This window comes from Capra hircus, chromosome 28 (genome assembly GCF_001704415.2).
Source record: "Capra hircus breed San Clemente chromosome 28, ASM170441v1, whole genome shotgun sequence".
NCBI lineage: Eukaryota > Metazoa > Chordata > Mammalia > Artiodactyla > Bovidae > Capra > Capra hircus.
The window spans coordinates 7,786,125-7,810,834 of NC_030835.1; the positions used below are offsets into that span (position 1 = coordinate 7,786,125).

Consider the following 24,710-nt stretch of genomic DNA (forward strand, 5'->3'; position numbering starts at 1 on the left):
AGCAGGGCACAACATTCCCGGTTCACCTCAAGCAGTTTCACCATCTAGGGGGAGGACCACATGAGTCAACGTGCTGGGTGGTGAAGAGCATGCAATTTTAAGTAGAATTGTAGAGATGCAAAGACCTGTTGTCAATTTCCTACTGTGGGGCTTTGACAAATCAATACTTTAAAATCAAATTCTGATGCGATTTGAAAAATTGAGCAATAATGCATAATTTCAGTTGTTGTGAGGATTGGGAGATAATGAATGAAAAGCCCAGTATCCCTGATAAAGTGTTCAAAACTGAACACTAACAACTACCACAGTCAAGAGTTGCTTAGGAGACACAACAATGAAATATAATGTGGTATCCTGGGGATGGGGGAAACAACGGCAAAAAAACACATGAGGTAAAAACTAAGGATATATGAACTTTAGTTAGTAACCCTATTCCACCATTGTTCCACTGTTTGTGGCAAAGGCAGCATACTAACGAAAGACATTAAAAATAGGGGAAATTGTGTCTGGGCTATATCGGATCTATCTGTACTATTTTCATGGCAATTTCAAAAATCTAAACCTATTCTGAAATAGTTTATTAAAAATAATAGTTACTAATTTTGGATTCATATCTGAGGCTCTATTATTTCTTGAAAGTGCTGTTCTTTTTGAAGATCGACACACACAACATGCAGAAAAGTATCACAGACTATATTTGGAAACCGATCCATTTTTAGAAGGGCAAATGGGTAGAAAAATACAAGTCCAAAGAAAAGCAATTACTTGTTGGCTTGGATTCCAGACAAGCTGTAGGAACAGAATCTATGCCAGCTTCTCAAGGCCTGTCCACCTTACAAGAAACCAAGCAGTATAATAGTTTTATCTGTATTTCTTAAGGGCAGATTATGTCATTTACATAAATAAAATACCTTTGCCAATGTTATTTGTAACATGTATATGTAAACATATATGTATATACACATGCATACTTATAAATACATGTGTATATTTTTAATTCTACTTTGGTGAAGTCGCTTAGTCGTGTCCGACTCTTTGCGACCCATAGACTGTAGCCTACAAGGCTCCTCCCTCCATGGGATTCTCCAGGCAAGAGGACTGGAGTGGGTTGCCATTTCCTTCTCCAGAGAATCTTCCCAACCCAGGGATCGAACCCGGGTCTCCCACATTCCAGGTAGATGCTTTAACCTCTGAGCCACCAGGGAAGATCAAAGAGTACTGGAGTGGGTTGCCATTTCTTTCTCCAGGGGATCTTCCCAACCCAGGGATTGAACCTGGGTCTCCTGCATTGCAGGCAGACACTTTACCGTCTGAGCCACCAGGGAAGTCCTTCAGAAAAAAAAACAAACAAACAATGCTTTTGGCAGAAGATTTGGTTTCTTGGCAAGGTAAGCATAGGGCATATTCTAGATGTCCATACTAACTGGTGAACCAAGGTAGATTTTATAGTGTTCATATTTCACGTTTGGCTAAAACCTTTATGGGTATCAAATAAAATACTATAAAAGGAATAGAGTTTTGTTGTTTTTTTTTTTCATAAAAGGTTAGATGTTCAGCAGTGACCTCTCTTTTCAGAAGAGTTAACTCCTTAGTGACAGGCTGATGTTGAGCCTTTAATTCTGGCAGGCCATCAAAAAATGCAAAGAACACAGAGTGTTCATGATAACAGAGAAGAATGATCACTATGTGCATCAAAGATGAACCACACACACACATACACGTATGCACGCACTGTACACACTCACCACAGGCTACCAAAGATTCAGAGTCATTTAAGGATGTCTGATGGGCCCACGTGCACAAAATCCTTCTGCCTAGAGCTCAGACTGAGAACTGAAAGACAAAGTGCTTCCTCTGAGAAGTAACCTTTGAACACTTGAGAGAAATGGTCTTACTTGCTTTTGAAGTAGAACGCTGCACAGAACATGCCCACGATGACAATTCCAAAGATGATACATGAAATTGACAGCACCTGCCTTTGATAAACTTCTTCACTCTCTGCGAATTTAAAAAAGAGAATTAGAACGGAAGTTAGCATGGCTCAGCAGACACAATCTCCATAGTTGTATTTTTGAGCTGGTAGGAGCCTTTCAAAGCCAAGTTTTTTTGTTCCTATCATCAATAGGAAAACACGAGGACATTACTACAATTCAGTGTCTTTGCAGTGGTCTACAGGACAGCTGTTATTTTTTTTTTTGTATCCACATGGGTAAATAGAACGCATGTATGGATATCACAATTATGAATCCTATCAAAAGAATTTTCATGACTTTAAGACATAGTAGGAGCATTTAAACATGATGGTGGGGGTCCCAAATAATCTGCTATCAGAAACTTCCTATTCTAGTGATGACCTCCAATTTATGTGATACTGATGACTGTGCTTTCTGATTTGGTCCCTGGCTGTCAGTCTCCCATTCATCCGCCCACCACTATGACTGACATCATGAATCAAAAAGGACTTCAATGTCCATGTGAATATTTCCTTAGTCATCCTGTGACCTCCTCAGTACCAATAATCTGGCAAAATAACCTGAACCTCTACTACCACAGTTATATCGTAGAGCTTCTTAATGCAGAAAAACAAGAATTCAAAAACAAACCATTTCAATTTTTGGACATTAACATTTATACTTCTAGCACACTTGCTGAAATATGTCTACTGCAACAGTTCTTTCATCTCATCAAGACCTTTCATCCATAGGTCTCAGAACTTTCTGTTAATTATCCTCCTCTTGTCTTCATTAATTTCTTTACATTGCACAAGACACTCTGGTCTGTTTACCTTCCTTCCTTCTTTGTCCCTCCCTCTCTCTCTCTTTCATCTTTCCTTCTTTCCTTTCTTCTTCCTTTCGGTATTCCTCTCTCCCCTTTCCCTCCTTTCTTCTCTTTTTTCCCTTCCATCCATCCACTCATCATGCACTGTATTTCTCTTTGGATATGACTGTACATTTTAAAGTTTTGTTGTTGTTGTTGTTGTTCTTGCTGTTGTTCCTTCAGTAGTATGTTAGGAAACAAGGTACTATAAGAACTCTTCTCTCTCCTTTCCCCCCTTAGGCTTTATTTCCATTTTTAATGTCTTTATTCAGACTGGACTATCAAAAAAAATACAGAAAGCAAACCTAAGAGAATATCACGTTATCCACATTTTTGAATAAATGAAAAGGGGCAATTATGTGGCCCTGGCAAGACTTGGTTGACATTTAAATTTGGAAAGATTCAAATTAAAGAGAAAAAAAGTATGTCATTGAGACCTTGTTTGGACATATACCATCTTAAAGAATGTCATTCTTTTCAATCTTCCAAGTGAACTTGGAAACAAGTAGGTAGATCTACCAAGTTATAAAGAATTTCACTTCACTAAGTTGCTCTGAGTTGGTGACTCTAATGGAATAAGTATGACTTACAGATAATAATCTACTCCACCCTGCTTCTGCCAATAAAAAAGAACTATGCAGATGGTGGATTATAGTACCTATGAAAACAAAAGAGGTAAGACTGTGTTCACTACAAGAATGATTTCTGCATAAAATCAACAGGGTGTTTTTGTTCATTTTTTGAATCTAGTCAAATATAGCTTGGGAAAATGCACAAGATCAATTCTGAGTTTAAATCAAGAGTGAAATTAAAACTCCAAAGACTGTGAATGGATTTATAGACCCAGATGGAGTTACAGTGCTGGTACTCTCAATGCCTTTGGTTCAGAGTGCTGCCCAAGAACAAGCCTGGAGAGGGACAGGAAGCAAGGGGTTGGAAGCCTGGCAATTTTTGCGTTTGACTTTCATTTTAGCCACCTCTAATATGAGTAACAAAAGATATATTACTTTACCTTAATAAATTTTAATTTCTACCTAAATAAAGGCTGCTGCTACTGCTGCTAAGTCGCTTCAGTCGTGTCCGACCCTGTGCAACCCCATAGATGGCCTCCCACCAGGTTCCTCTGTCCCTGGGATTCTCCAGACAAGAATACTGGAGTGGGTTGCCATTTCCTTCTCCAATGCATGAAAGTGAAAAGTGAAAGTGAAGTCGCTCAGTCATGTCCGACTCTGTGTGACCCCATAGATGGCCTCCCACCAGGCTCCTCTGTCCCTGGGATTCTCCAGGCAAGAATACTGGATATTTCCAGTGATATAAAATGCTGACTATAATAAATATTGTAACAAGGAGGTATATAATCTGACAAAAGATATCACATGGAAAATTGACCTATTCACAGAGTCCAGAGAACAGAGATTTTAAATATAAAAGAGGATCCAATTAGGCAAGAGGAATAGGGATGGGCAAAGCAGTCCAGGAAGAGAAGACAAGTTGTGCAAAGGCTCTTTGCTAGGATATAAAATGGCAGGTTCAAGAATCTGGAAGGTTTTTACTCTACCACTGGGCCTTTGCAAAAGTTATTTTCTATTCCCCACCAGCTTAGCTTCCCAGCTGGTGCCAGTGGTAATGAATCCACCTGCCAAGGCAGGCAACACAAGGGACAAAGTTTTGATCCCTGGTTTGGAAGATCCCTGGGGGAGGAAATGGCAAGCTACTCTGGTGTTCTTGGATGGAGAACTCCATGGACAGAGGAGCCTGGTGGGCTACAGTCCATGGGGTTGCAAAGAGTCAGACACAGCTGAGTGAGCAGTGCACAATGCACAACCAGCTTAGCAGAGCAACACAGACACAACAGGAACATGGTGCACAATGAGCATGTCTTTACAACAGCAGGAAGGCACCGAAAAATTTGACAGAGGAGAGTGATGTGATAATATTTGCATTTTTTTCCTGCAATTTACAGAAAAGATTAGGAAGGGTAAAGTAAATGCAGAGTCCTGTTAGAAGGCAATTATATCAGCTTAGACATCATGAGAAACACTGGGCTGGAAGAAGCACAAGCTGGAATCAAGATTGCTGGGAGAAATATCAATAACTTCAGATATGCAGATGACACCAACCTTATGGCAGAAAGTGAAGAGGAACTAAAAAGCCTCTTGATGAAAGTGAAAGAGGAGAGTGAAAAAGTTGGCTTAAAATTCAACATTTAGAAAACTAAGATCATGGCATCTCGTCCCATCACTTCATGGGAAATAGATGGGGAAACAGTGGCTGACTTTATTTTGGGGGTCTCCAAAATCACTGCAGATGGTGACTGCAGCCATGAAATTAAAAGATGCTTACTCCTTGGAAGGAAAGTTATGACCAACCTAGATAGCATTCAAAAGCAGAGACATTACTTTGCCAACAAAAGTCCGTCTAGTAAAGGCTATGGTTTTTCAGTGGTCATGTTTGGATGTGAGAGTTGGACTGTGAAGAAAACTGAACGCCGAAGAATTGATGCTTTCAAACTGTGGTGTTGGAGAAGACTCTTGAGAGTTCCTTGGACTGCAAGGAGGTCCAACCAGTCCATCCTAAAGGAGATCAGTCCTGGGTGTTCATTGGAAGGACTGATGCTGAAGCTGAAACTCCAAGACTTTGCCCACCTCATCATGTGAAGAGTTGACTCATTTGAAAAGACCCTGATGCTGGGAGGGATTGGAGGCAGGAGGAGAACGGGACGACAGAGGATGAGATGGCTGGATGGCATCACTGACTCGATGGACATGAGTTTGAGTAGACTCCAGGAGTTGGTGATGGATAGGGAGGCCTAGCATGCTGCGATTCATGGGGTTGCAAAGAGTTGGATGCGACTGAGTGACTGAACTGAACAGAACTGAGACATGATGGATACTTCTATGGTAACAGTAACAACCATGATGAACAGTAAAAAAATAATAATAATAATAAAAAAGATGAAAAGCAGTTAAATTGAAAAGACTTAATGGACTAGACAATGATACTCTTAACTAAGATGGAGTATATCAGAGAGGAATCAGACTTATAAAGAAAGATATCAAATTCAGTTGGACTTATGCGTGTATGTGTTGGTCACTCAGTCATGTCTGACTCTTTTCAATCCCATGGACTGTGGCCCACCAGGCTTCTCTGTCCATGGGATTTTCCAGGCAAGAATACTGGAGTGGGTTGCCATGTCCTTCTCCAAGGGATCTTCCCAACCCAGGGATCAAACCCAGATATCCTGCATTGCAGGCAGATTCTTTACTGTCTGGGGAAGCCCAATGTTGGACTTGGTGAGTTTTTAAAAACCTATAACATATCCAACTAGAGGTGTAAAGTAGACATTTAAATATACAGATTTGAGTTAAGATAAAATGACAGAGTTCCAGATATAAATATTCAGGGTTATGCATATACTTAAACCAAGTGCGTCAACAAGACAGCCCAAAAGGGAAGAGTGTCTAAGATGGAGCCTTGAGAGACTCAAAAATTTCATGGAAGGGTAGATGAGGATGCTGTAGAGCAGATAAAAAACAGATCAGCCAACCAGGAAAGGATAAAGAAAAGAAAACACACAGCAACAATAAAATATGACAATATCATAGAAGAAAACATATGGAGTTTTTCTAGAAGAATAGGCTATTGAATGTTTCTGAAAGATCAAATGAAATACAGTCCTTTAATTCAGGGACATAGAGGTTCCTGGAGAATCTGCATGAGCAATTTGAGCCCGCACAATGCCCTGGGGTCTCTGTCATGTTCTTCCACATACTGTAAGGCAAACGCTCTTTCTTCAGACTTACCACATGTTCTACCACTTAGCCTGGATTGAGAGTCTAGAATTCTAGCCTGACTCTAGAAAGCAGAGAATGCCTTATTTTTAATGAGGCTACCATTACTTTCACTGCATATGTGTTGTGAGGATTGAGTGAATTAGAATATACTGAGTACTGCAGTGCCTAACTTGGAATAATCATTAAGTATTAGGCAGAATCATATGAAATTGCCATGGGGGGCAATAAATGACTGGACATTGACCATTTAATTTGGCTCCATCTAATGTATGGTAATTTACTATTCTAGGGAACATCAATATTTTTGCATTTCATTAATGCAAACAGATTATGAAGTCATTTTTGAGGGCAAAAACCAATCTCTCATTCGACAGGAATCAGTAAAGGTTGTTTGCATTGTCTCCCAATTCTGTGCCGTTTCCTCTTCTGTTATACACAGGACTTGCTCTTGATCAAATTTCATATTATCAAGATGGAAACAGAGAAGGTAGTAATGTTATGGTAAGTTTTTAGAAACTGACATTGGACCAGTAGAAGAAAATCCTTTAGGCAGGCAGCCTACCCCAAAACTCTGAAAAACACCATGCTTCCCCGTGCTGATACCACTCTTCTCTTGAACCTGCCTCACTCAGGAAGCAGTGTGGTTGGCTGGTGTGAACCCCTCTGTTTAAACACCAGCTACAACTGTTTTTATCTTCTTTCATCTATTGTCTTTATCGATAATGGGGAAAATGCTACACACTTCACATACTTGTTCAACATGTGCTTTATGTGTGTGCATGCTAGTCGTGTCCGACACTTTGTGACCCCATGGACAGTAACCTGCCAGGGTCATCTGTCCATGGGACTTTCCAGGCAAGAAACACTGGAGTGAGTTGCCTTTCCTCCCCTAGGATCGAACTCATCTCTCTTGTGTCTCCTGCATTGGCGGACAGATTCTTTACTACTGAGCCACCTGGGAAGCCAGGAAAACACAAATAAATGGTCTGAGTGGCATGTAATAGATACATAAAATGTCAGTTTCCTTCCTTTCCCCTTTTTTTCTCCTGAAGCCAGCATTGAACCAAACAAAACGAAACAACTGCTTTAAAAAGACTCTATCTTTCTTATGCAAAACTCACCTTACCCACAGGCAGTCAGTGATTTGCTGTCTTAGGGTCTCTCTCCCTGTGCCCTGAGATGTATACTGAAGGAATTTATTTTTATGTCATTTTCTTTACTCATGGTTCCTTTTAATTTTACTTGTGGGGATTGAATTTTTCCACTAGTAATTTTATATTTCCTAACTAGAGACGGTCCCATCACTTCATGGCAAATGGATTGGGAAACACTGGAAACAGTGACAGACTTTATTTTCTTGGGCTCCAAAATCACTGCAGATAGTTACTGCAGCCATGAAATAAAATCAATCAATCAAACAAACAAACAAACAAAAAAACACTTGTTCCTTGGAAGAAAAGTGATGACAAATCCCAACAGCATATTAAAAAGCAGAGACATTACTTTGCACACAAAGGTCCATAGAGTCTAAGTTATGGGTTTTTTCAGTAGTCATGTATGGATGTGAGAGTTGACCATAAAGAAGGCTGAGTGCCGAAGAACTGATGCTTTTAAACTATGATCTTGGAGAAGACTCTTGACAGTCCCTTGGATTGCTAGGACATCAAACCAGTCAATCCTAAAGGAAATCAACCCTGAATATTCATTGGAAGGACTGATGCTGAAGCTGAAGCTCCAATACGTTGGCCACCTGATGCAAAGAGCTGACACATTAGAAAAGACCCTGATGCTGGGAAAGATGGAAGGCAGGAGGAGAAGGGGATGACAGAGGATGAGATGGTTAAATGGCATCATTGATACAATGGACATGAGTTTAAGCAAGCTCTGGGAGATGGTGAAGGACAAGCAAGCCTGGCATGCTGCAATCCATGGGGTTGCAAAGTCGGACATGACTGAGCAACTGAACAGCAACAACAACCCAGGTATTTTAGCAGATGCAATGCAAGCGTTCCTCCTTGGGGAAGGGCTATGTCTTTCGCCCTCTCCCCCATACTGACTCTTTGAGAAGGAAAGTGTGCTCCTGATTCCTAGAGACCCAGGATCCTTGGAAAAACTGTGGGTACAGCACTGTTTGCTAAAGCAAGAGACAGCTCACAGCTTAGGTCCTAATGTGCAAGGCTGCTTTTGGAAGCTGTAGCAGTCTTTAGCATACTAAAAATCTCTCTGTGCATCCTTGTTAAGCTCTCCTACATTAAAAAAAAAAAAAAAGATGCCCAAAGAAAATTATAACCTCAGTTTTTATATAGCATTTCCTACTGGATAGCTTGATATTAAGGACAGAAGTGTGAGTGACAGCAGCCCTGTATCTGTGAAAGAATGGGACATATTCTACAAGGCAGCCCCACATCCCGTCCAAGTATGGAGCCCTAGGATCCCACCGTCTCTTAGGGATCTTTCCTTTGTACCATCAGTTTTACTTAAGTCTGCAAGAGACAACATGATTTCCTGATATGAACTGACATCCAAGTAATGTGCAGCTCAAACCTGGATACACACACACACAGACACACACCCCTGTAAGCTTGTAAGTCATATATAGAAGCAAAAGCTTTTCTCTAGACCACCTCATAGTCATTATATGCAAATAAGATCCTTTTTGATGCCACCAGTAGGTATCAGATGAAAGCATAATTACTCTGATAGTACATTATAAAAGTCAACCTATCAATATCACCAGGGTTCTGTCTTATTCAGGTATTCATTATCAGAAGCCCTGAAGATAAATGTCTACACAGAGAAACAAAAGTCAGTATAAGACAACAAATTCACTAATGATCTCACCATTTATGAAATTATATTATTCTAGTTTTTCTCCATGCCTAATTCTAGCATTTATTTCTATTCATTAAGTCAACCTCATAATCAGGCTAGGTCAGTCTCTCCCTGATTGTAAGCCTCTGAAATTTTGTCCTCATTTAAACTGGATTAAGCTTAAGTAGATTTACTGCAGTTTTAATTATTCTTAGAACAAGAGAGCCTCTTCCCAATTTTGTTCTTAATAACAACAAGTGCTGTGGATATATTAAAATATTAGGATCTTACAAGGAACTGCAAATGAAATGATAGGTAAAGAGAATGAAAGGAAAGCACATATTTAGAATGTTAGAAACTGTGATTTTCCCTTTTCAACTTGAAGACAAAAATGACCAAACATCAAATGGCCTGATTACTGCACTGTTAAAGAAAAAAAAAAAAAAAAAAAACCAAGGTGAAAGAGATCCTGAAGGCAAATGAAACAGGTGCTCACCTTGAGATCAATGAGATTAAACACACATTGGCAGGGAGGAACACTGATAGAGTAAGTGATGAGAATATCAGCAAGACAGAACAAATGACCTCGCTTCACTGCAGTGATCTCCAAGAATGTTGTTTGGGGGAAAATCCAGCTCAAGCATCTCAATGCAGAGATGCTGAGATGACCAGGAAGTACTGAAATGTTTCATATATTTAGCACGGTGCTATTTCTACCTGTAAGCCCCTTTCTCCTCCCTACTTGCAGAACTCCTACTATTATGGGTGATTTCTGTCCCCCATAAGATCCATGAAGTTCTAACCCCAATACTTACACATATGAACTTCTTTGGATATAGGGTTTTGGCAGATGATCAAGTTGAGGTCATTAGGATATACCCTAACCCAATATTGCTGTGTCTTCATCAAAGAGAGAAATTTGGACACAGACATACATACACAAAGAGAATGTCAAATGAAGATGGAAGCAGAGTTTGAGATGATGCACCCACAAGCTGAGGATAAACATTGCCAGGAAATCACCAAAAGGCAGGAGTCAGGCAGGAAAGATGCTTCCTCACAGCCTTAAGAAAGAACAAACCCCACCTACACCTTGATCCTGGACTTCCAACCTCCAGAGCTGCGAGACAATACATTTCTGTTTGACCATCAATTTGTGATACTTTGTTATGGACAATCCTAGCAAACTAATATAGCCACTAATTAAATGAATACCATTGGAATAAATCCTATACAGTGTAAATACTGTCAGATCTGAAAACTCTTCTCAAGTGCCCGTGTGCATCCATTCTGTATCTTCTCCTAACTGCCCTGTCTTGTGCCAAAGATGCACATATCTGTTTTCCTGCAGCCCAGTCTGCATGCATGCATGCTAAGTTGCTGCAGTCATGTCCGACTCTTTGCGACCCTATGGACTTTAGCCCACCAGGCCCCGCTGTGCACAGGATTCTTCAGACAAGAAGACTGGAGTGAGTTGCCATTCCCTTCTCCAGGGGATCTTCCTGACCCAGGAATCGAAACTGTGTCTCCTGAGGCTCCTGCATTATAGGAGGAATCTTTATCATTAGCTACCAGGGAAGCTCCTGGCCCGTCTGAGAGGCCCACAAAGGCAAGGGCACCTTCATTACTGGACTCCACCGGGCTTCTGCTTGTTCTGTACCAGGGAGGGTACTCAGCAGGCCTTTTTTGAACTCATCAGCTTCTGGTTTGCATGTCTAATGACACTGTGCTGGTTAAGACCTCTGCCTGGTAGGGTAATAAAAAGAGGCAACATTTTCTTGGGAGGATCCTCAGGGATTTATTCTGTTGCTCTTTGTTATTCCACTGTGGAAAGGCATCATTTAAAATACTTTGAAAATAAAAAATATACTTCATAATAAAATGTTAATGTTCAAAATTATATTTTATCATATTTCCATACAATGTGCTTTGAGATGTGCATTATACATAAAATTTGATATTTAAGGAGAAATAGCAATTTAAAATCATAAACAGATTTACTCTCAACCTGTAATTTCCTTTTCTTCCCCCACACTCCCCACCAAATATAAACCTTTCCTATAACAATCCCTTATCTCTCTCCTTCCTTTCCCAAACAGTATAGCTCTGACTGACTATAGATAAGTGAATACTATGAAACAATGAGGAAAATGAAATGAAAAGCCATGAGTCTTCTCGTTGGTGTGTTTAACATGCACTGGCTTTCCAAGTGCTATTTCTCCCACAAATAAATTTAAGCAAAAGCAAATTGAATCAAAATAAATCTATTGGAAACCTCTCCAGAATTGAAAGAGACACATGTACCCCAATGTTCATTGCAGCACTGTTTATAATAGCCAGGACATGGAAACAACCTAGGTGTCCATCAGCAGATGAATGGATAAGAAAGCTGTGGTACATATACACAATGGAGTATTACTCAGCCATTAAAAAGAATTCATTTGAATCAGTTCTGATGAGATGGATGAAACTGGAGCCAATTATACAGAGTGAAGTAAGCCAGAAAGAAAAACACCAATACAGTATACTAACACATATATATGGAATTTAGGAAGATGGCAATGACGACCCTGTATGCAAGACAGGAAAAAAGACACAGATGGGTATAACAGACTTTTGGACTCAGAGGGAGAGGGAGAGGGTGGGATGATTTGGGAGAATGGGAATTCTAACATGTATACTGTCATGTAAGAATTGAATCGCCAGTCCATGTCTGACGTAGGGTGCAGCATGCTTGGGGCTGGTGCATGGGGATGACCCAGAGAGATGTTGTGGGGAGGGAGGTGGGAGGGAGGTTCATGTTTGGGAACGCATGTAAGAATTAAAGATTTTAAAATTTAAAAAATAAAAAAAATTAAAAAAAATAAAAAAATAAAATAAAATAAAATAAAAATAAAAAATAAATTCCCATACAGGCTAAAAAAAAAAAAAAAAAAAACCAACAAAATAAATCTATTGGTAAGTTTTCAATACCAGATTGGGTTGCCATATCCTTCTCCAGGGGATCTTCCTGACCTGAGGGATTGAGCCCATAGCCCCTGCATTGGCAGGTGGATACTTTACCATAGAGCCCTCAGGACAGAGAAGCCTGCCTGGTTACAGTCCAGGGGGTTACAAAAGAGTCAGACATGAGTTAGCAACTAAACAATGATAACAAAGAGCTTTCAACGCTAACTAAAACCAGTCTCTTACTTCTGGCTTCACTGTTAAAAGACCCGAGAACTCCATTTTCTCTAAACCTGTGATAACTGTCCCCCAGTCCATACCCTTAACCCCAGTTTTGTCTCTTAGGATTCACTCTTCATTGGCAAAGTCACATTCTAAGAGCAAGACATGTGACATGTGACTTGGAATGATAACATGCTATTTTCATGACAATGGGGAGTATCTGACTTAGAGATTTATAGGAATTTTAACTGTTTGACCTGTTTTGATGGAATAAGAAGTCTAATTCACTAAATTCATGTCAACTTTGCTTCACAGAACACTCAGGCCCAATGTAACACCCAACACTTCCCAGCCTGTTTTAATGGATCTCCATCTCCCTCAGCTAGACAAGATGTTAGAGGAATCTAACTCCTATTGCCTTAAATATTAGGGGTGACCTGGCATGATTTAAAACATCATTGGCAAAGTCAGCTGTACAAACAGCTTATAGATCATGCCAGGTCACTACTAATACTTAAGGCAATAGGAGTTAGATCCCTTTAACTTACATCTTACAATCATAATGAAGACAGTATCATTCAACATGGAATATCCATAAAAATATTAGTAAAATGTCCATCAGCAGATGAATGAACAAAGAAGATATATATATATGTATATAGTCAAAGCTACGGTTTTTCCAGTAGTCATGTATGAATGTGGAAGCTGGACCATAAAGAAGGCTGAGTGCCAAAGAATTGATGCCTTTAAACTATGATGTTGGAGAAGACTCTTGAGAGTCCCTTGGATTGCTAGGAGAACAAGCCAGTCAATTCTAAAGGAGATCAATCCTGAATATTCACTGGAAGGATTGATGCTGATGCTGAAGCTCCAATACTTTGGCTACCTGAAGTGAAAAGCCAACTAGTTAGAAAAGATCTTGATGCTGGGAAAGATGGAAGACGGGGAGAAAGAGAAGATAGAGTATGAGATGGCTGGATGGCATCACTGACTCAATGATCATGAGTTTGAGCAAGCTCTGGGAAATGGTGAAGGACAGGAAAGCCTGGCATGCTGCAGTCCATGGGGTGGCAACAAGTCAGACATGACTGAGCAACTGAACAACAAAACAAATACACACACACACACACACACACACACACAGAGGAATATTACTCAGTCATAAAAATGAAATAATGCCATTTGCAGCAACATGGATGGACCTAGATATTATCATATTAAGTGAAGTTCAGTTCAGTTCAGTTCAGTCGCTCAGTCGTGTCCGACTGTTTGTGACCCCATGTTAGTAATACCATTTATCACTTACATGTGGAAGCCTAAACAAACAAAAAAAAGATACAAATGAACTTATTTACAAAACAGAAACAGACTTACAGACTTAGAAAACAAACTTATGGTTACTAAAGGGGATAAAAGGGGTTAGCAGAGAAATTAAGAGTTAGGATTTAGCATATACAGACCACTATACATAAAATAGATAAACAACAATGACCTACTGTATAGCACAAGGAACTATATTCAATATCTTATAATAACGTATAATGGAAAAGAATCTGAAACAGAATGTACATATACATATATATGCGTGTGTGTGTGTATATTTATATACATGTATAACCGAATCACTTTTCTGTTCACCTAAAACTAGCACAACATTGTAAATTGACTATACTTCAATAAAAAAATAAAAAATAAAAACTTCACAAGTTCTGATGTTAGAAAGACATGGGTCAAGTGATCCTTTTGTTATTACAAAATATGACTTTCGAGTCTCATGTCTTTTACCTAAACAAAGGGCAGTTGAGAGTCATTATTGATAAACAATAATCTTAAATTCTAGTTATCCATTTCTATCCTTCCCAGATAAGTTAAAAGAAGGAAAATGTCATCTGGCAGTGATATCAACAGGAGCTTGGTGACAAGTTTATCTCAGCAGGGAGTGAGTTATGGGATCCAAGAAGAAAATAGGGTTAGTATGGAGAGGTAATTACAGTAAAGGTTCAACAGAGACTAAAGCAATAGAGGATATTTGCAAAGAATCTCTGGAAGATATACACAGAAGTGAGATAAACCACACATGACTCATAAGGGAAGTGATTCAAGCATCCAGCTATAACTGAATTGAATAGATTTTTAAGGTCTCTGGAAAATTCTTAAGCCTCTACCGGGCTTATATATTATATAATCTTTAAGAAAAATATGTGGAAAATTCCCGTCTACTCTGTAAAAGAGCAGAGACATTACTTTGCCAACAAAGGTCCATCTAGTCAAGGCTATGGTTTTTCCAGTAGTCATGTATGGATGTGAGAGTTGGACTGTGAAGAAAGCTGAGCACCAAAGAATTGATGCTTTTGAACTGTGGTGTTGGAGAAGACTCTTGAGAGTCCCTTGGACTGCAAGGAGATCCATCCAGTCCATTCTAAAGATCAGTCCTGGGTGTTCATTGGAAGGACTGATGCTGAAGCTGAAGCTCCAGTACTTTGGCCACCTCATGCAGAGAGCTGACTCATTGGAAAAGACTCTGATGCTGGGAGGGATTGGGGGCAGAAGGAGAAGGGGACAACAGAAGATGAGATGGCTGGATGGCATCACTGACTCGATGGGAATGAGTCTGAGTGAACTACGGGAGTTGGTGATGGACAGGGAGGCCTGGCATGCTGCGATTCATGGGGTCCCAAAGAGTTGGACACAACTGAGCGACTGAACTGAACTGAACTGAACTCTCCTGGTCATATCACAGCAGTTGTTCTTTCAACACTGGTTGTGTCCAGACTGCTAGAGTCTGCTCTCTTGCCCACATGCCCATTTGTGTTTACAGAGAAAACTCTCTTTTGGCATGATGTCGCTGCTGTTTAGTCAGTAAGTTGTGTCCTGCAGTCCATGGTTTTATTTAAAGATAAATGAGGTAGATTTATACAAATCCTCTATCTAGCTGAGTGGCTAGGCATATGACAATAAATATGAAAGACTGTGATAAATGTTTCAGAGATATGAACAGAGTGACATCAGCAAGTTGAGTATAGTCCATACCACCAAAGGCAAGCTACAGATTCAATGCAATCCCTATCAATATTTCAATGACACTTTTTTTTTTTTACAGAAAATAGAAAAACAATCCTAAAATTCTTATGGAAACACAACAGACCTTGCATACCCAAAGCAGTCCTGAGAAAGAAGAATGGAGCTAGAGGCATCTAGCATCACATTTTCTGATTTCAAACTATACTGCAAAGCTACAGTAATCAAAACATTCGGTATTGCCATGAAAATGGACACATAACCTGATGCAATGAAATAATCTGCCTGTGTATGAGACTGAGAAAGGGCCAATAAAGAATCCAGAGAAAATATTAGGAACAGTTGCCTGAGTGGTTCCAAGGGAAGGACACCACACTTCTTTCTACTTGTGACAATCTCTTGAAGCAATGTAAGAAATCTAGTGTGTTTGTGACATGGTAGATACTTTCTCCCAAAGGGAAAGATACAAGAAGTGGGCATAGCTTTATTCACACTGTCTGCAGGACTTGGCTACAGCATGTGAGAGCCCAGCACTGAGGAGCAGAAGTGCTTTACTCCCTGGATAACAGTGCCATGAATGTTGTCACCTTGCTCAGCTTTCAAGAAACAATCATTTACTGTCTATTCTTCTTCCTTCTGGGCCACCCTCTTCACCAAGGGTCACAATAGCTCAGTGACCTTCTTTCTCCTGAGAACTGTGAGTAGCTGCGTCATACTTTTCCCATTTAGAGGATGTGATTTGCTTGCTTAGAGATCATGGGTCTCAGATAGTGTTAAACCCTCAACCTTGAGCTCCCTGGACAGAAGCAGCCAGTGTTTTCTGCATTGTCTCATCCTGTTCAGTTTGATTCTGGCCACAGACAGAGGGCTGCATTGCCAGAGGTGGAAAGGACAACCATATTCTTTGTAACACACACACACACACACACACACACACACACACACACACACACACACACAGAGTCCTCTACTTCAGGGTGGTGGCAAACCCAGCTATGAGGTCTGCATACTCAAAAAGAAACCAATATCCAAATCAAGAATGCATTCAATTGAAGAGCTCAAACCCACGTGGCTCAGTGATAAAAATAAATAAATAAATAAAATCTGCCTGTCGATACAGGATATATGGGTTCAGTCTCTCGGTCAGGAACATCAGCTGCAGAAGGAAATGGCAACTCACTCCAGTATTCTTGCCTGGAAAATTCCACGGACAGAGGAGCCTGGCAGGCTACAGTCTGTGGGGTTTTGAAGAGTCAGGTACAACCTGGTTGCTGAATAACAACAACAACAAGAGCAGAATATCATGGCATCAAGACCACTGTTGACATACCTTGCTTATATTTACAAAAAGAATAAAGATGGGTAATCACTGCATCCAATTAAACAGAGGTTACCCAATTTCCATTGCTATTGCTAGAGACATTTAGAAGCTAAAATTATACAGAAGATAGAAAACAACTCAAGTAATTGTCATTGCGCAAAAACGTTTCTGAAATAATTTTCAAGATGCTATCATACCTATATTTAGGGTCTGATTCATATTCACATAAACATATTTATTTGCTTATTTCATTAAGTGGAATTGAATAACATATGCACTCCCTTCCAGAAAAGGTGGTCCCTGTAGAGCAGAGATAATGGGGGAAGCCCAGAAGGGTGGGGGTAGAAATATGGCAAGACTGACCTCAGAACTATTCTCCAAAGAAAACAAGGGGACTATGAAATAGGGTATGTAGAAGTGAAGCCAGAAATACAAGCAAGCAAGCAGATCTACTGAATCATCAATTCTGAAGAGTCCCTGCAGAGGAAGAAACAATGTACTGGCCACAGAGTGACAATGATGGGGGAAAGGGAGGTGAAGGAATGAGGAGAAGGGGATGGAGCACGAAATGCTACTTCAGGGGGTTGAGGGACATCCTTATGGTCCTGCTCGTGGACAGAGGGGAGCTAAGATTGTAACCTGACTGAGGCAAATGTCCAGCTATGATCCTCTAAACGAGTAAGTCAAAAAGTGTTAGTTCATCAGTTCTGACCGACTCTTTGCGACCCTGTGGATTGTAGCCCACCAGGCTCCACTGTCCATAGAATTCTCCAGGAAAGAATACTAGAGTGGGTAGCTATTTCCTTCTCCAGGGGATCTTCCCAAACTAGGAATCAAATCCCGGTCTCCTGGATATGATCCTATCAGTTCAGTTCAGTTCAGTCGCTCAGTCATCTCCAACTCCCCACAACCCCATGAATTGTAGCACGCCAGGCCTCCCTGTCTATCACCAACTCCTGGAGTTCACCAAAACCCATGTACATTGAGTCAGTGATGCCATCTAACCATCTCATCCTCTGCCATCCCCTTCTCCTCCTGCCCTCAATCTTTCCAAGCATCAGGGTCTTTTCAAATGAATCAGCTGTTTGCATCATGTGGCCAAAGGAGTGGAGTTTCAGCTTCAGCATCAGTCCTTCCAATGAACACCCAGGAATGGTCTCCTTTAGGATGGACTGGTTGGACCTTCTTGCAGTCCAAGGGACTCTCAAGAGTCTTCTCCAACACTACAGTACAAAAGCATCGATTCTTCAGCACTCAGCTTTCTTCAGAGTACAACTCTCACATTCATACATGATCACTGGAAAAACCATAGCCTTGACTAGATGGACATTTGATGGCAAAGTAATGTCTCTGCTTTTTAATGTGGTATCTAGGATGGTCATAACTTTCCTTCCAAGGAGTAAGAGTCTTTTAATTTCATGGCTGCAATCACAATCTGCAGTGATTTTGGAGCCCCCCAAAATAAAGTCTGACACTGTTCCCACTGTTTCCCCATCTATTTCCCATGAAGTGATGGGACCAGATGTCATGATCTTCGTTTTCTGATTGTTGAGCTTTAAGCCAACTTTTTCATTCTCCACTTTCACTTTTAAAGAGGCTTTTTAGTTCCTCTTCACTTTCTGCCATAAGGGTGGTGTCATCTGCATATCTGAGATTATTGATATTTCTCCCAGCAATCTTGATTCCAGCTTGTGCTTCTTCCTACCCAGTGATTCTCATGATGTACTCTGCATATAATTTAAATAAGCAGGGTGACAATATACAGCCTGGAAGTACTCCTTTTCCTATTTGGAACCAGTCTGTTGTTCCATGTCCAGTTCTAACTGCTGCTTCCTGACCTGGATATAGGTTTCTCAAGAGGCAGGTCAGGTGGTCTGGTATTCCCATCTCTTTCAGAATTTTCCAGTTTATTATGATCCACACAGTCAAAGGCTTTGGCATAGTCAATAAAGCAGAAATAGATGTTTTTCTGGAACTCTCTTGACTTTTCCATGATCCAGCAGATGTTGGCAATTTGATCTCTGGTTCCTCTGCCTTTTCTAAAACCAGCTTGAACATCTGGAAGTTCACAGTTCACGTATTGCTGAAGTCTGGCTTGGAGAATTTTGAGTGTTACTTTACTAGCATGTGAGATGAGTGCAAATGTGCGGTAGTTTGAGCATTCTTTGGCATTGCCTTTCTTTGGGATTGGAGTGAAAACTTACATTTTCCAGTCCTGTGGCCACTGCTGAGTTTTCCAAATTTGCTGGCATATTGAGTGCAGCACTTTCACAGCATCATCTTTTAGGATTTGAAGTAGCTCAACTGGAATTCCATCACCTCCAATAGCTTTGTTCGTAGTGAAGGCCCACTTGACTTCACATTCCAGGATGTCTGGCTCTAGGTGAGTGATTACACCATTGTGAGTATCTGGGTCATGAAGATCTTTTTCGTACAGTTCTGTGTATTCTTGCCACCTCTTCTTAATATCATCTGCTTCTGTTAGGTCCATACCATTTCTGTCCTTTATGAAGCCCATCTTTGCATGAAATGTTGTCTTGGTATTTCTAATTTTCTTGAAGAGATCTCTAGTCTTTCCATTCTGTTGTTTTCCTCTATTTCTTTGCATTGATCACTGAGGAAGGCTTTCTTGTCTCTTCTTGCTATTCTTTGGAACTTTGCATTCAAATGGGAATATCTTTCCTTTCTCCTTTGTTTTTCACTTCTCTTGTTTTCACAGCTATTTATAAGGCCTCCCCAGACAGCCATTTTGCTTTTTTGCATTTCTTTTCCATGGGGATGGTCTTGATCCCTGTCTCTTGTACAATGTCATGAACCTCCGTCCCTAGTTCATCAGGCACTCTATCTATGAGATCAGTCCCTTCAATCTATTTCTCACTTCCACTATATAATCATAAGGGATTTGATTTAGGTCATATCTAGGTAGGTCACACCTAGGTAGGTGTTGTGAGAGGGCATCAGAGGGCAGACACACTGAAACCATACTCAGAGAAAACTAGCCAATGTGTTCACATGTACCACAGCCTTTTCTAATTCAACGAAACCAAGCCATGCCATCCATGTAGGGCCCCCCAAGATGGACAGGTCATGGCGGAGAGGTCTGACAGAATGTGATCCACTGGAGAAGGGAATGGCAAATCACTTCAGTATTATTGCCTTGAGAACCCCATGAACAGTATGAAAAGGCAAAATGATAGGATACTGAAAGAGGAACTCCCCAGGTCGGTAGGTGCCCAATATGTTAGAGGAGATCAGTGGAGAAATAACTTAGAAAGAATGAAGGGATGGAGCCCAAGCAAAAACAATACCCGGTTGTGGATGTGACTGGTGATAGAAGCAAGGTCTGATGCTCTAAAGAGCAATATTGCATAGGAACCTGGAATGTTAGGTCCATGAATCAGGCAAATTGGAAGTGTTCAAACAGCAGATGGCAAGAGTGAACGCTAACATTCTAGGAATCAGTGAACTAAAATGGACTGGAATGGGTCAATTTAACTCAGATGACCATTATATCTACTACTGTGGGCAGGAATCCCTCAGAAGAAATGGAGTAGCCATCATGGTCAACAAAAGAGTCTGAAAAGCAGTTACTTGGATGCAATCTCAAAAACGACAGAATGATCTCTGTTCGTTTCCAAAGCAAACCATTCAATATCATGGTGGTCTAAGCCTATGGCCCAACCAGTAACACTGAAGACACTGAAGTTGAATGGTTTTATGAAGACCTATAAGACCTTTTAGAACTAACACCCAAAAAAGATGTCCTTTTCATTATAGGGGACTGGAATGCAAAAGTAGGAAGTCAAGAAACACCTGGAGTAACAGGCAAATTTTGTCTTGGAGTAGAGTGAAGCAGGGCAAAGGCTAATAGAGTTCTGCCAAGAGAACACACTGGTCATAGCAAACACCCTCTTCCAACAACACAAAAGAAGACTCTACACATGGACATCACCAGATGGTCAACACCAAAATCAGATTGATTATATTCTTTGCAGCCAAAGATGGAGAAGCTCTATACAGTCAGCAAAAACAAGACTGGGGGCTGACTGTGGCTCAGATCATGAACTCCTTATTGCCAAATTCAGACTTAAATTGAAGAAAGTAGGGAAAACCACTAGACCATTCAGGTATGACCTAAATCAAATATGATCCTATAGGCAGGATTAAAAGGGAGACTCTTTATCTTCATTTTAAAGATGAGGAAACTGAGGTTCAAAGAGGTTAGTGTAGTAACGTAAGAGTAACAGACCTGGGTCCCAAACTCATTCTCCCATTTCAGACAGGCACGCATCCTTTGCTTTTCTTCACATCTCCCCATTCCCTACTCTTGTGTAGTGTATTCTTCTCCCTGTACCCTTCCTACTCTTCCTGTACCCTTCCTACTCTTCTTCCTATACCCTTCTTATACCCCTTCCTAAGGGCTGACTGAACAAGACTGCCATGCAAACTAAAACTAAGCAAAAATAAACATAAACCAAATATTTTCTTTATGAAAAGAAGGAAAAAAAAACACAAGGTAGTCTAGGCTCACAAGGAGCTCAAAATCAAACTTAAGAGGCTATGTACATTTAAAAATGCAATTAAACAAGTTTCAAAAGAGAAATGGAAGCTGGGATGTAAACTGAGAAGACAGCAACTGCTACTTTTTAATACTGAGTGATCCTACAGCGGGCACTCGGAGGAACACCTAATTCACTTCTTTTTGTCCTCGTTTGAAGGTCTGGAGATCTCAAGACACCTTTTCAAGATTATAGTTAGAAGGTGAAAAGCAGAATCAAGAACCCAACCCAACTGTGTCTGGCTCCAAAGTTCAAGCATGTCTTGCTTCATTATCTGCTTCGTTAACATCTATTTAACTACAGTCTTGAAGCCACTAAATGGTAAGCATCACAAATGAGTTTGTTTAATGAATATGTACAGGAAAGTCACTAAGTTTCCTTTCTCTGCTGATGGAATCGGTGTGGAATGTACTCAGCTTGGACTCTGAACTGGCGTATATATGAGACTGCTGGGATGTCTGAGAAACTACGACCCTGGGTGCTTCAACCTGTAGACAACATATACAAACCAGGTTTCTTGGAGGGACCCAGGTAATGCAGATCATCCACCCTGTCACTGGGTTTGTTCAGATCCAAACGCATACTTATCTGCCTTTAGACTGAGATTACCTTGGAATTCTCAGTACTCCTGAATTTTACTCATAGATGGATGATGCTGTTTATAATTGTCAGATGATTAAATATCACTTCTAAATCGTTACTAACATTGCCATTTGTGGTAGGTGTGTCATGACATATTTCTATGGAACAAATACTACTTGAAACACTGCAAGGAAATTGCTCTAAGAGGGAAAATTATGAAAGAAAAAAAAAAAAGCAGGCATGCAGGTTCTAATATCAGTGCTGAAGGAATATAAGGACACTTTCTCTTCTCTGTTTCCTGAAATATTCCCTGCTACTCACACACCTTCAGAAAAAAGTTCACACAGTGATATTCCTGGATGAAATTAGCAATTATGAAAAATCTAAAACTACAAGGAACTGTGTGTCTCCAAGGAAGATATGTGTGGAAATTGTGGTGGTCCTGTTGCTTCCATGGGCTGAGACAGCTCAGGCAGGAGGTCCACAGAGCTGAAATATGCCAAAATCTTCCTGTTGTCTTACATACAGCAAAGGTTCCTGTGTGTTGGAGTTGAATGCCACATTGATCGCTGATGACAGATCGAAAGCATACAGCAACCAAGGAAGAAAGACACTTGTAAAGAACAATTGTTGAGAAACTTAGAATAAGTAACCCACAGCTGGAATAAAATTCATCCTGTAAACAGCCGTAGGCACTGTTCACAGACTTATCATCTGGGAGAGAAACCTTATAGCTGGGGACTGTTTAAAATTTTGTTTTTTGGAAGGTAAAATGGTAATAGCATTCCCCCAGGATGCAAAAATGACTGCCAGGTTTTGGATAGAGTGGCTCAAAACAGAAGCAAACTAACAAAACAACTTCATTTCAGGAGAGAAAAGAGTAAAGACAGCTGTTGAAAGTGGAACATACATATTTCTTACTACTCTCCCATCCCCGCCGTTAGCACCGGATCCTCTTATAGGGTTAGCAGAAGGAAGTATTATCATTTTGATTTTCAAAAAAAGTCTGTGCCTAAGCAGATATGCTTGTTTTGTGTGACACAAGTGCCATTCTGATCATTTCTCGGGGGAAAACATTCCATTTCACAATGCTAGAAATTACCCTCAAATGCATTTGTTGATGATTCTGAGGCATCCATTCTCTTTTAAGGCAATTCATGTTTTGTCTCCACTTATGAGACCCTGAGTGGCTTTGCAACGCAGGAATCCCCATGCAATACTACGTAAATAAGTCATCTCAGGATTAGTGAGCTCTGTGATACAGTAACAAGGAAACGCATGTGTGTGTGCTCCGTCGCTCGGTTGTGTCTGACTCTTTGCGACCCTATAGACTGTAGCCTGTCAAGCTCCTCTGCTGTGGAATATTTCAGGCAAGAATACTGGAGTGGGTTTCCATTTCCTCCTCCAGGAGATCTTCCCAACCCAGGGACTGAACCCAAGGCTCTGTCCTCTGCACTGGTAGGCAGATTCTTTCCCACTGCACCACCTGGGAGGCCCAACAAGGAAATGCAGAAACGCAAAATGAGTGCGGGGTGTGCGAGGGTCTGAGCACAGCATGAGTGCTTGCGCTGGGAAAGAGCAGGGATCCACAAAGAACAGTCCACAGCCAAATGCAGTCGGATGGTCTGTCTTCATGAATGACGTTCTGTCGGACCACCATTTGTCCCTGTATTGTTGATAGCTGCCTTTGTACTGCAAGGCAGAATTGAGTAGCTGCAGCAAAGTACATAAAGCTCAAGTATTCACTATTTGGCCCTTGGCAGGAATGTTTTGCTAACCCCTGGAGTAGATACAAAATAAATTCAATGAATACAAAGTATTTTATCTTGAGAGGTAGAATAAAAATGGAAATAATGTCTCAAATATTAAAGAAAATATCTGAAAGAGCTCCATAAATTGTCAACGAATATTTTCAGTTCCTTTACTGCACAGGGTAAACACGGAGCCTGTCCACCTATGGAAGCCACCTCCCTTAGCACTGGCTAACAAAGGCCAGTGGGGCTTCTGTGACTAGAGCTTAGGACTTCAGTTTTAAGGCAACAGCCTTGAGGTTCGGTATGGACCCCTGAGCAGACGCAGATGGCAGGGTCCTGTGAGGGGTTCCGGCACAGAAGTTCTAAGGTAGTGATGATACTAATGATCTGGGCTGTACATCAGAACACTAAACCAGAGACCAGGAAAAAAAAATAAAGTGAAATTTTTAGTTGCTCAGTCATGTCATGTCTGACTCTTTGCAACCCCACAAACTAATCCACCAGGCTCATCTGTCCATGGAATTCCCCAGGCAAGAATATTGGAGTGGGTAGCCATTTTCTTCTCCAGGAGATCTTCCTGACCCAGGCATCGAACCCGGGTCTCCTGCATTGCAGGCAGATTCTTTACCATCTGAGCTACTTGGGAAGCACAAAATTAGGAGAGGTCAAGTAGGAAAGGGAATAAAATAGAGAAGACAAAAACAAACAAACAAAAATGGACAAAAGAGAGACAAAGGATGGTGGAGTCACGTTAAATGTATGTCTACTCCAAAGGAGGATCCACCTAGACTTTCCCACAAGTCACAAGAAGAGATATTTTCTGACAAGAAGAGCCACAGTTTAACTTTATCTGAGACTCTGAGAAAGGCCAGGCCTCTGGGTCAAA

General features: G+C 40.7%; 1 protein-coding gene and 1 non-coding gene across 6 annotated transcripts in view; both read right to left on the minus strand.

Moving 5' to 3' along the window:
* Window positions 1-24,710, minus strand: part of NRG3 (neuregulin 3) — a 1,229,096-nt gene that overhangs the window by 48,343 nt on the left and 1,156,043 nt on the right. For all 5 annotated transcript variants that reach the window (XM_018042558.1, XM_018042557.1, XM_018042554.1 and 2 more), the window contains exon 5: window positions 1,896-1,998. In XM_018042558.1, the coding sequence (XP_017898047.1) occupies window positions 1,896-1,998 (103 nt within the window). The remainder of the gene's footprint in view (window positions 1-1,895; window positions 1,999-24,710) is intronic.
* Window positions 1,254-1,325, minus strand: TRNAC-GCA. The gene has a single exon. It is a non-coding gene; the product is annotated as a tRNA-Cys (tRNA).